The sequence below is a fragment of the Fukomys damarensis genome, unplaced genomic scaffold (genome assembly GCF_012274545.1).
Source record: "Fukomys damarensis isolate Sample0158 unplaced genomic scaffold, DMR_v1.0_HiC HiC_scaffold_5, whole genome shotgun sequence".
Classification (NCBI taxonomy): domain Eukaryota; kingdom Metazoa; phylum Chordata; class Mammalia; order Rodentia; family Bathyergidae; genus Fukomys; species Fukomys damarensis.
Window position 1 is genome coordinate 54,565,831 of NW_022900917.1, and position 13,295 is coordinate 54,579,125.

The following is a 13,295-nucleotide window of genomic DNA, read 5'->3' on the forward strand; positions in this document are numbered from 1 at the left end:
GAAATTACCTTCATGTTCTATGTATAACATGTTATATGTATAAGGCATATATAAAACATAAGTGAATTTTGCATTTAAACTTAGGTCCTATCCTCACCAATACTGTATCTCATCACGGTACAAGAATATTTCAAAACCCAGAAAGTCCAAAATCCAAAAGTCTTCTGGTTCTAAGAATTTTGAGAAAGGAATACTCAAACATGTCTCTTTAAGTTTCTTTCTGGCCCTTGCTTCTATTTTTAGGCTTCTGCTACACTTTTCATTTGTGATGAACTTTAGTCTTAATTCTCTGGATGCTGACTTCTTACCTACTTCTGATAACATGAAACTCTCAGCTCAAATATCCTCTGACCCTAGACCCCAAACCTCACTGATGTCCTCAATAATAAGTTTACCTGACAGACTGATGAGTTTTACAATTTTAGTTTCGCTTTCTTTGATTGCAGAACAAACTCATCTTACAGGAGTGTGGCCTGGCTGGTGGAGCCCCATGTTAATCTCTACTAGGATTCATTTTATAATGTGAGTCAGAATAATTTTCCCATTCCTGCTTCTAAAGATTGAGCATTTGTCTTCTGATTATTGGGTAAAATTCTCTATTTTTTTTCCTATTCTCTTATGGCTAAATTTTTCTTCCTAAAGCTAATAGATAATATCCTATGTTCCTATTAGCAAGTCACAGAAGGCAATTTAGAATATTTTCTAGAGTACTGGGACACGCTTGTTTGGTGAAAACTTCAGGTTCCCTCTTCCTTATTCATTTAATTCCGGCCTTATTTTGAAGTAGGTAGACATTTATTTAAATAATTATAATTGTTGATTACTTCTCAAAAACAGAAATATAACTAATATTTATACTTTCATTAGCATGGTGTTAGGTTTCCTGCTGTCATGTATAACTGATTGTTCAAACCAGATCCTCACATCAGGAAACAATCTCACAGGACACTACTACTCTTTTTTTTTTTTTTATTGGGGATTGAACTCGGGTCCTTGCACTTGCAAAGCAGGCAGCAGAATCACTGAGCCAAATCCCCAGACCCTTGGACACTACTACTCTTAAGAGTAATACATCTCCTGGAAGCACAAAGCCCTGTGAGACGTTTTTCCTAACTTGTATGCTACTATGAAAATTCCAAGTATCATAAATTATATGGGAGAACCTTCTGGAATTAAGCTACATTAAAAAATGATTGCTATTAGGGCCGGGGATTTAGCTCAGCAGTTCGGCGGCCTGCCTTGCAAGCGCAAGTACCCAAGTTCAATCCCTGGTACCAAAAAAAAAAAAAGATTGCTATTAATTTTACTTTGGCAAAACAAAAAACTAATGAGTTAAAACTCTATCAAACGAAGTCTTTATAAAACCTTCTCCCTGCCTTTCTGTAAGAACATTTCCTTTTTAACACTGTCACAGTGACATAGTGACTTTGCTATGAACTAATTCTAGAAGTGATGGGAGATCATTTCATTACTGTTACTGCTACAACTGCCACCTTTGCTTTGATTTTTTACTCTGCTAAAGAACAGAGGACTTCAAAAGCACGAAGCCTCAAACTGAGAACTTTATTCATAACTATTATCTAAGCTGGTAATAAATGGAAGTCAGACTGTTTTTTGCATGGATGAAATTTCTCACACTGTTGATGCAGCAAGATAACTTTGTCCACTTTAAATTTTGTGTACTTCATGGGAAGGCAAACTGAAGTCATCTCAAGTTGATTTTCAAGTCATCGTCATGGTAGCATCCCCTTCTTTTTTATGTACATGACTTTGTATTTGACTAATCCTCACTCACCCCACACACTGCCCACTGCTGTTTGTACCAAAGGATTCCCTTGACAGAGAAATATGGCATATGTATAAATTAAACAAAAAGTGCAACTGACTCAAACAGCCTACTTTTGAATCACGAAAATGAGAAAATACTCGACATATTTAGTTCAGAAAAACTTTAAATAGAACTTTAAAATTTTTTAAACTTGAAAATTTCTAATGTTGACTTGGGGTTAAAAAATTGTTCAGCTTTAGAACAGATTTCTAACATCCTAGAGTCCAGGTAATTCCCATCCCAGAAAGATTAATGCAATGCTCTTTTCTAGCAGAATGTAACACAGCCCTATTCCTCAGCAAGCATGGGCATGGATATATTATCTTTGTATATAATTTAAATTACATTTCCAGAATATTAAATCAGTGACAGTATAACCCAGGACAAGCTTTTAATTTAAACGCAAATCCAGCTCTAACAATAGTCTTCTCATTGATGTAATGGATAGTTCTTTGGAAGCCTGTGAAGCATTGCCCTTATTTGTTAATCACAGCACTCCAGCTGGGTATACCTTACTATGTGAAACACAGATGATAATTCAGCTATCTTAGAATTAGTGATATGGAACACTTTTAACATCAACTGCAAACACTTAGATGTGCATTGTCATGAAAATGGTTCTACTGATCATAACTAATATTTGGAAATGACATAGAGTCAGTCTCATTACAGAAATAAGCTTAAGAGTCTTTCCTCGTGTACAAATCGTACCACTTCCTAGGGGTTTGGACACTAATATCATCAATTCTGGAAAATCCTCTGTAAATCCCTGTGACTGACATAAACAGCAGAAGACTACATTGGTGACTTTAGAAGAACTCATATAAAATTCTTGGTTTATAAACTCAGGACACTGGGCAATCAAAATAATTTTGAAGAACAGAATCAGAATTTTAGGCCTGGAAAGAAGTTTGGAAAATAGTTTGAGCAACCGTAACCTACAGATACAAAACTCAGCCCCAGGAGGAGGAACCCACAAGATCTAAGCTCTGTGGCATTGAAGAGGCTGTGCTGTAACATCAGTTACACAACCCCAAGCAGCCAGGGGACCTGCCGGAATCTGTGGTGATTGCTTAGCCAAGTCATTTCTCTTAAACCCGAGTTAGTCCATTCCCAAAAGAATTAACCATCTAAAAGCTCCATCACTGACAATCTAACTGTAACTCTCCTCCTCTATTGTAGGGCTAGGAAAGATCTAATGGTATAATTCAGACCGCCTCCACTGGGTTTCTGCTCTGTCTCATATTTCCATTTCAACCCCTTCTACAGTTTCCCTTGAAATTAGCAATCAATATTATCTCTGCATATATACCAGGTGAGAAATTATGTTTTATAATAAGGCTATAAACTTTGAGTAGGCAGAAGTGCAAAACACTACTCCAAATTCTGTGTATATCTTCAGATAGTCAAGGAATAAGTAAGAATTAAATGAAAAATACCTATCACAAAGCTTCCCCAGTTCAACTATTCTATCAGCAAGAACAGGAAAGCAAAACAGGGCTTTTAGATAAATTTTTTCTCACAAGGTGACTAGAAGAACTTCATGGAATTTAGTCCCACTTCCCCACTAAGAGTACATATGTAAGAATGAACTGGGGTGATTTATTTCACCCTTTCTAGATAACACTGTGCATTTTCTTATTCACTATGCTGTTAGAAACTCAAACAGCAAGTTTAGCTACTTTCATATATGGAAGAAAGGATAATATCTAGATCTTGTTTACTGATCAGTAAATGTTCACCGAGTTCCTCTCTGACCCACTGTGCCATCAATTATTAAGGACACCATGATGTAGCAGGCAGGATATGACTTGCTGTGGTCTTCAGAATCCAGCAAGGCCAACCAAGAGTTCATTTCCTGTTGAGAATTGCTGAATGTGATCTTCCTTGAAATCCATCCAACATTAAAAGCATTTTATAAGATCACACCCAATAAGCACTTTCTTATGTCTTGCACCATATACCTGTTATGGCTTGTGTTTAGATGTCCTCCCAAAACTTCACGTGATTATATTGTTTTGTTTTTTTTTTTCAGAGGTGGCTGGATCTAGACTGTGTGACACCGGAATCGATTCGTGGTGCCATTCTAGGCTTAAGGGCACTAGGATTAAGGGTATGAGTGCTACCCACCCTAAGTAGTCTGGATAAAAGGGGCAAAAAGAATGTTAAAGTGCCATTCTAGGCTTAAGGGCACTAGGATTAAGGGTATGAGTGCTACCCACCCTAAGTAGTCTGGGCAAAAAGAATGTTAAAATTCCTCGCTTACTTGCTCTCAACTGACTGCTTGCTGTGGACTATTTCTCCTCCAGGATGTCCCTCAGCCTTACCACCCTGCCTTGGAGCCAGCCAACTGTGAACAGTAACCTCTACAAACTGTGAGCTAAATAAACTTTTCCTCCTTTAATGTTGCGTGTCCAGTATTTTGTCTCAGCAACGAGAAAAGTAACTAAGATAATACCTTGTATTTCACAAGGCGTAAGAATGCTAAATCTAGTTTTAATCTCTTGTTTTCATCAGTCTATTTATTTAGTGTGCCATACAAATTTAATAAAGCAAGACAAAAGAAATGATTTAATCAGATTAGTGAGTGCATAAAAGGGGCACTCATTGCACATATCTGTTATGCTGGGATTGGTGTTAAGTTCACTGGTAGACGATTTCATTCAAGCTGTAAAACACAGAATAAATTTAATAGAAAATTGTGTATTTAGCTGTTTAATCATTAAGGAATTTTTTTTTGTAACTGAACAAAAACTTTAGAAGTTCCTGGCCCAGGAATTTGTGCACACTGTTCAAAACATAAAGTATATGTTTTTACAGGTGCTACATTTAACTGCCCTAGGAAAACAGTCTTAAACTGTTTGTGTATGGGGGGGTGGTACTAAGTATAAACCTCTTTTACCCTGAGAGGCAAACAGTTCAATGCAAACAGCATACAACCTTTCCACTTGTTACTAAACTTAATTACTGAGAATATATCACAGAAGTATATCCACCACAGAGAACTTTATTCTAATTCACACAGAAACCCAAGTAAATGCACAAGCAGCTGTCTGTCTGTGTATATTTATACCCATCAACTAACTCAAAGATTTAAATACCAAGCCCAGCTCAACACTCAAAGATTTAAATACTAGCCCAGAAATAAGGTATGGATTTGCAGTGCTCCAGGGAAAATACTAGGTCCATAAACTAAGGAAGAGATTTTAAAGAATTGCACAGAATTGCAAGAAAAATGCCTTCCACTTCTTTCACTCACAAAAGGTTTGGATCAACAAGTAACAATTAAAATTATAACAACAGGGCCAGGATATAGCTCAGAGCACAGTGGCTGCCTGGCAAGCTTGAGGTCTTGAGTACCAAAAAAAATTTTCATAGCATCGCTGGGCTGGAAGATGATATTCTAATGCAGTGTTCTATATGATAGTTAAGCAAGAGGGGAGGGGTAACAAGGACCAAGACATGACATTAATGTTTACCAATTCTCCATCATCAATGTATTTATCTTTACTGAAAATGTATACTAAAAGGGAAACATAAATAAACTAATATCCACCTAGCCTTTTAAACTATGCTTAGGTACCTGAACAATGGTAACTCATTGTTTCTAAGAAATTTTAGTTAATCTGTGGATACCTTTTATTACTTAAAAATTCTTATGTCTCATCAAAAATTTCTTCTTATAGGTCCCGGTCCATGTGTGTGTGTGGCTAGAAATAGAAAACAGGACTTCACACATGCTAGGAAGTTGCTTACCCCTGTGTTACTTCCCCTGTCCAGTCTCATTCATTTTTCCCAACAGGACCTACTCACAATTTCAATGCCTCTTCCAAATTCCAATCTGTCAGTCATTACTAGAGTGCTCTGAAGATTTCACACTTTTCTATCTACCCAATTGTTTTCCATCTCATCAACCATTTTGCACACTTTTTCCATTCCCATGTAAGTGTTGAATTGTAGCCTAGCATCTGCACAAAAGAATGGGACCTAAAGAAGAAAACATTTAAAATTCTGTCTCCATTTATACATATGTAAAAAGAAAATGCTAACTCAAAGATTATTCTGAGAAGGAAATAAAAAAGAGTAAGCTTAGGCCAGGGATTTAGCTTAGTGGTTCCACTGCCTTCCTCGTAAGCACAAGAACACGAGTTCGATCCCTGGTACCAAAAAGAAAAAGAAAAAAGAAAAGAAAAGAAAAGAAAAGGAATAAGATTCCTGGAAATATGAACATACAGAAATATAAGGACTACATTTGTATAGACCAGAAAGACTCAAACAACAAAGTTAAGATGACCACATCCTAAGAAAAATTTCTTCAAAAAAATTCCAAAATAAACTTTTGCAAAGAATTTATTTTATACAGTTATGATTAAACATTTCAACCAATTTGTTCTTCTGATAAACAACTCTCCACTACATTGAATCTATTTATATAGTCCAACCATAACCAAACTCAAAGCCAGTGTATTTTTAGTAATGGAAGAGGCATGACTGTGTCACAATGGAATTAATGACATAGCCCCTGAAACTGCTATTCTTTTGAATAATGCAATATATTAACACTTGTGTTAACCCTCACCCCTTATAATCCTTCTGTTAAGGTTTATATCAAGATGTCCCTCAAGAGCCTTAGGCCCTCTCGGGCAGGGTTTTTGGAAGGTGACTGAATATGAAGACATAGCTGACATGCTATTAGGAAGTGGGGTTGGTCAGAAGAGGTAGCTAGCTCCCTGGGTTTATCACCCTCACCAGATCCACCCTTTACTTTCCACTTCCTGTCCTCCCAAACCCTGGGCAGCTCTCCTCCAACACACCCCTCGGCCACAGTGTCCAGCCTTGGGGCCAGCCAACTCTAAAGTGAAACATAAGCCAACACACACCCTTCTTTCCTTAAGTTGGGGTGACCAGTGTTTTGTCCAGCAACTGGGAAAGTAACTAAGATACCTTCCAAAGCTCCTTCATTCTTTCAGAAATAAACTAAATTCCTTTTATTATCTACACCAATTCATTTCTACTCTCCTTCACTCCATGTTTAGAGCACAATTAACCTGCCCTGTTCTTCTTTGCCTCCTTGTCCTAATGCACTGTTGCACTCAATTAATGTCAACAACTCAGCTTATTCAGATAGCAGCTTTTCTCATCTTCAAAGCTTTTATAGATAGTACCTGTTCCAGAGTGAATTTCCTGAACCTCTAAGGTGGTCTGAGTTTACTATTTCTATTATAGTACTCTTGCAATATTGAAATCGCTTGCTTTTCTTTCTCTTCAGACAGTAAGTAGATTTCTTGAAAAGATGTGTATGAAGTGATAAAAAGAATATGATTAATGTATGTTAAGAAATGTATTACAGTAAAAGACACACTGCCATTAATCCTGCTCAAAATATTCTCCTTCACATCAAACACACTTAATCTACCATTCTTGTCACTTTTTGAAGTCTTCTTGAAGGTTTTTGTGATTGCCTCATGTCCTGAATCAATTCAAAATTTTATGGCAATTTTGGCCAAAAGAAAAAAAAATCACAATGTATCTTCATCCACTTTATTTACCAGATCTGGAACAATGTGACTTCTAGTTCTTCCCCAAAGTCAAAATGTCAATGAAAGGTATACATTTTAAATTGATTCATGACATGGAGGCAGCCACAACAGCACAAGGAAAGATATTTATGAAAGAGGACTTCCAGAAATGCTTCAGAAAAATGGTAATGATAGGATAAGTGTGTTTGAAGCATGGAGGAATATCTTGAGGGGGATCAATAGCAATGTGTCTTTAACTGTAATAAATTTTTAGTTTATACATGCACTGTCTTTTCATCATGCCTCAATTTATTCATCTTATTGTACTCAGTTACGAGCACAGTGCCTTGCATGTAGTGGATACTAAATATATGCTCAATGAACAAAGTGCTTAATATGCACAGAGGCAAAACACAAATACAGTGGTACCTCAGTACTCACCAAAATGAAGAGAATCATTTCCAAACAAATTGTTTGGCTCAAAAGTGTAGCCAGTCATAAGGCAATTGACACCAACAGTCCTAACTTGCACAATGAATACTAAATAAATGATGAGTACAATAACAAGTGCCACATTTGACTAGTTTCAAAGTAGAAAAATAACCAATGAACCAGAAATTGGCATCACTCTTGCCTAACCATATCAGAATTTAATAAAGATATAACCTACATTATTTTCTTGCTCATTCCTATTTCTAGAGCCTCTATCATTTGCAAATAACTTTTTGCCTTCTCACATACATTATACTATTTAATCACTAATACCATTACAAGATCAAGTTACTCAGCTAGAATTTGATATAACAACTTTACTATGTTCTAAGCAACACTGGACTTAGGACTCAAAATATCTCAGCCCAAGTCATTATTCTACAACTCAACTACTGGCATGTTATTGGAAAGATGCCCTAACCAGTCTACACTGCAACTCGCTTTCTCCCTTTCCTACTTGTCATCCTCATGATTCTAAATTGTTATGTTTATGCAGTTTAGTTATTGTTATCCAAGTTTGCATATGGAGGTAGCCAATAAAGCTAGAAGGTACATAGACTTTCAGATAAGACAAGTCTGGTTGTAATAGTTGCACAATACTGGGCAAACTACTCAACTGTCCTGATCCAGTATTTTTCAAATACAGATGTATTAATAATTCTCTTAGTTTACTGTAAATCTTAAAAAGTATAAAAACATTTATAGATTTTTAAGTGCCAAATAAAAGCTGTTACTATTATTCATTTTGGGTCAAGGATGGCACAGAACATTTCCCAAAAGCTTTGTGTGCTACACCCATACAAGCATAGGTGTGCTTTTAAAAATTACTCACAACTGCACATTGGTTTATTAAAGGCTCTGAGAAGTTGTGCTATAGAAAGATGTTGAATTTTGTTCAGCACATCATTTTCCTCATTTATTTGAACTGGGGACACATTTCAATGCCTTGTAGAATATCAAGCATGATAAGAGCAGAACAAGCTGCTCTTTCACCACATCTTTCTCACAATGACAAGAAACAAAGTCCCGAATAGCAAAAGCACTCCCCACTCTGCACTCATTGTCTTATTCTTGGTAATGTTCATATTTTCTGGATAACAGCTGTAAGAGTAACATTTACCAATTCTACAGGAAGAAACATTTAGACATAATTGATTGTGAATATGAATATGAGTGCCAAAAGCTGTTCTCATTGGGCATTTGTGATTTCTACTGGCTGAACCGCATTCTAGGTAATTTCTGAAATCATATGAAAATAATAAAGAAAACTACTTTCTCATTCATCTGCAGGTACAGATCCATTAAAGCCATAATTGTTCTTTTCACATGGTACCAAAAGTTCACTTCATTATTTCAAATGGCTCTTTCCCAGCATCACCTCCTATGACTTTAAAAGCTGCCATTAATTTTCCATTAGTAAGCTTTAATTAAAATGAATATGTATCATTGCTTTTAGCAGTTGCATTTGTAAAACTTGTATAAATACATGCAAAATTTACCCACGATGTTTCAAATGGCTTATTTCCGAACAAACACTTTGATGTTTAAAAAGATTTTATCTACAGAAAGCTTTGAGAATCTAGCCCTTCCCTAAAATAACTAGAATTGCATGGAAATGCAATGAGCAGTTACCAACCTAGCTAAAATCTATTTTATTGATCCCAGAAAGTAGCATGTTAAAACATGAATAATGACCTCTGAGCTTTGGATCATCAATATCTTCTGGTTTGCAGTATTTATATACAACATGTTGAAAAGAAACGCTAGAAGCAGGGGGTGTGCTTGTAGTATTTTGAGGGTTCACAGTGGCTTACATCTACTCGGTCTAATAGAATAATCTGAGACAAGTCACATTTTACTAGCTAATTATTAAAGATGCATGCAAGTTCCATTTAATATTCAGTGAAACAGGAAGGCCTTCCAATGCATGCAAATGCTAAATTCCGTAAATTTTCTTATCCTTTATGATTTATGAAGTCAAAATGCTCATTTAAACATGCTTTATAAAGAGAAAATGAGCCTGATAAGCCATAAAGTTTTTACCAGGTTACCCTTGCATCCCCAAATATCCTAAACCAGAATCTAAGAATACTTAGATAAGATGACAGTTCACACTTCCATACTAAACACATCATCTTGAAAATATTTTAAAAACTCATACTATTTCTGATCTTATCTCTTTGTTATCAAAATAAACTTCAGAACCTCTAGGGAAAACAGTATAGAAATGCTTAACCAGAAAGGACCCATGTGCTTCTCCCAGTGTTACAGGGGGTTGTGCATCTGTCTGACAGACTGTGGTAGTCTTTCTTCATTTCATCCTACCCTTGATCCCTTCTCCTTATTAATAGCTTTTCTATAAGACCTATTGACCCAGAAGCCTAGTCTCACTGAGATGTTTTTAGGCTCTTATCTTTTCTTAATCATTTCTCACTTTCTGCATTTTATTTCCTGAGAAAATGAAGCATCATTTTCAGTGGGGAAATAGGAAGAGAAAGGCTAAAGGTGTAGGAAAAGTGGGAAGGGCAAGGGAAAGGAAATAAGGGAAAAGAAAAAAACATGAGAAAAGGAAAAAATAGAAACAAATTATTTGTAAGTAGGGTGGGGGAGGAGTGAAGGAAGGGCAGGGAGAACCAAGGCCTGTCATGGAAAGGTACAAGATCCCAATGATAAATGAAAGTACTGTATGCTTTAAAAGTACCAATAAACTCAATGAGAAAAAATGCCTCCCCTCTTAGCACAATAAATCAATACTTCAAAAAAAAAGGTCTGGTAATTTTAACAATTTTAACAACTTCAGTTGATACCAATTTTTCATAAACAAATGCACTGTTTTTTGATTAACAGAATTGAGATACATTAGCATGGTTGGCATACATCTAGAAACTTTAAAAGTGCTTAAAAGGAAGTGATATACAAATCATGTATAAAGTTTAAAAAGTTAATAAACAGAATGGTAAGCTTCATTTACCAAATTGTGAGATCAAAAATGCTAATGATCTGCATCCCAGCCACTAAATACTTTCAGTAATTAAATAAGCATTCTAGTTCATCATACTAGAAGAGCATTAAACTGTAGCCTTCCCAATGGTCATGGATGAGACATAGAGCTATCACAATCAAGTGACATTTCAGTCTCCTGGAATCCAAAATATGGAGGTTTCCGACATCAATCTGACTGAATATTATATACCACTCCAAAAAGTATCTGCTTAAAAACAAAAATTTTTAGGTGCCGGGGACTTAGCTCAGCGGTTCGGTGGCCTGCCTTGCAAGTGCAAGGACCCGGGTTCAATCCCGGTACCAAAAAAAACCAAAAACAAAAAAAAAAAATTTTATAATCTGAAAAGTCAGTTATTGACAATGTTTATTCTGCTGTAAATAAAGCAAGGGTCCCACAAAAGATGGAGAATCATCACACTTGCTCTTCTGAGAGAAAATGCTATTGTTCATCACAAACTAAAAGAAGTTTGTGGTTCTAGTCCACAAATGCTCAAGCTGTTTTCCATATGGGATCAGCACAGGCAATGATTTATGTCATTTATCACAAAATAACTACAAACAAAAAATTTTAAAGAACACCAGTAGAGTATGGTCCCATATTGGTGCACTTTCTAGGGAGTTTCCACATTTTACTTGTTCTATGTATTGAGTGAGTCATTTTAAATCCAAATAATCTGTCCTTTGTTAGTATCTATATACTACCACACACATAATTTTTGTAGATATAAAGCACTGCTTTTGGCATCTAAAACATATACAAAAGTCAAAAGAACATATTCCTGAACATATTATTCTATTATATCCCTAAGTCTACCTCATGAGTGTTCCAGTGATGGTTTTGCTCTACCCAATGAGTGCAGCTTTGTATTCCATTTGGTAAGTGGAAGTGATATTGTGTAAAAACTGAGAACACTTAGAAAAGGGGTGGTGCACTGCACAAACTTTAATCATACTTGGCATCTTCACTGGCTACTTTGCTACTTGTCATCTGATCTCAAGTGTTCTCAGTTATGAGATGTGGACATATTGCAGAATGATCAGAAGATGCACCATATCAGTAAGTCTGAGTACCCCCAAACCATGCTTGTTCATGGGCAGATACACATACATGAATAATGTCTATTCCTATGTGGATATATAACAAATTCCTACTAAGCACTTTACTTCAAGTATAGTACTTCTCTAGCTTTGATAATTAAAATGTGGTTATTTTTGAGCAGAGACAATTCCTAACTATAATTAGTAATTTTTCCCAGGGAATAAAAGAAACCATCAAAATTAAAATGTGCACTTCATATTCAACATAATAAAAAGGATTTTTAGGAAGTGCAATGGTAATCCTTTCCTACCCAATAAAACTAGGGAGAAGCTTGTCAGGCAAAGTAGGAAGACAGAAGGCATGAGGTGACAGAAACCACTTCCTGGTTTCTCAGTTCCCTCCCACCCTAAAAGAGACTGAAAAAAATATTTTTAAAACTGCAAACCCCATTTTGACCCTTAGTTACACTTTTAGTTTATCATACCAGAGAAACTATATGGAATTTACACATGTGTGTCCTATTAATTTCATTTAAGAGCACATCCTCAATGTGCATCCACTTAGCTATAAATGTTTCTAGTTTCTCGTTCTTTATGGCTGAGTAGTACTCCATTTTATTTAAAAAAAAATCTTTATCCAGTCTCCAGTTGATGGTAAAGGTACCAGATCCCAACGATGACTGTAACTGTACTGTATATCTAAAATGTACCAATAAATTTTTTTTAAAAAACGCATACCCCAGTCTAAACAAAACAAAACAAAAAATTGAAAAGAGTGTGACTGGGGCTACTACCACAGCATCCCTAAACGATTTCGTGCAAAAGCAAAGCAGTGGAAATGTAGTAGCAGCAGCAAATCTCCCCCGTCCCCCACCCCTGATACGGTACCTCCAGATTTGCCCGAGCTGCAAGATGTGGATGAGTGACTGCAGGAGCCAGATGCAGAAGGAGCAGGACGCAGACCTGTGTTTGCTGCTGGCCCGGGTGGCCCCGCTGCTGTTGCTACTACTGTTGGCTGCCGCGATGTTGCTCTTGCTGGCGTTGGATGCTTGCCTTTGCGGCGTGGAAGGGCGAGCCTCGCCTTCCCCAGCTGCAGATCCTCCGCTGATCACAGTCTTGCAATCAGCTCCAGGCTGCGGGCAGCTGGAGGCGGTGGCTGCGGTCGTGGCGCTGTCCTCGGTGCTGAAATCGTGCACAAACCAGCGGAAACTGAACACTTGCACTGAGAGCGAGCCGAGCACCACGAAGAAGAGTGTGAGTCCGAACCACCAGCGCTGGCCGCGCAGGTAGTAGTCCACTGCGAGCCAGATGTCCGTGCCCACGTCCGCGAAGTACACGGCAACGGCGGCCAGGATCCAGAGGCAGTCCCACAGCGAGTAGCGCCGCTGCTCCCTGCCCAGGCGCAGGCACAGCGC

General features: G+C 37.1%; 1 protein-coding gene across 1 annotated transcript in view; it reads right to left on the reverse strand.

The window, feature by feature from the left end:
* The window catches only part of Xkr4 (XK related 4), a 460,700-nt gene that overhangs the window by 447,075 nt on the left and 330 nt on the right, over positions 1 to 13,295 (reverse strand). Inside the window, 1 exon segment of the mRNA XM_033760729.1 lies at positions 12,769 to 13,295. This exon segment is cut by the window's right edge and continues 64 nt beyond it. Within this exon segment, the coding sequence (XP_033616620.1) occupies positions 12,769 to 13,295 (527 nt within the window).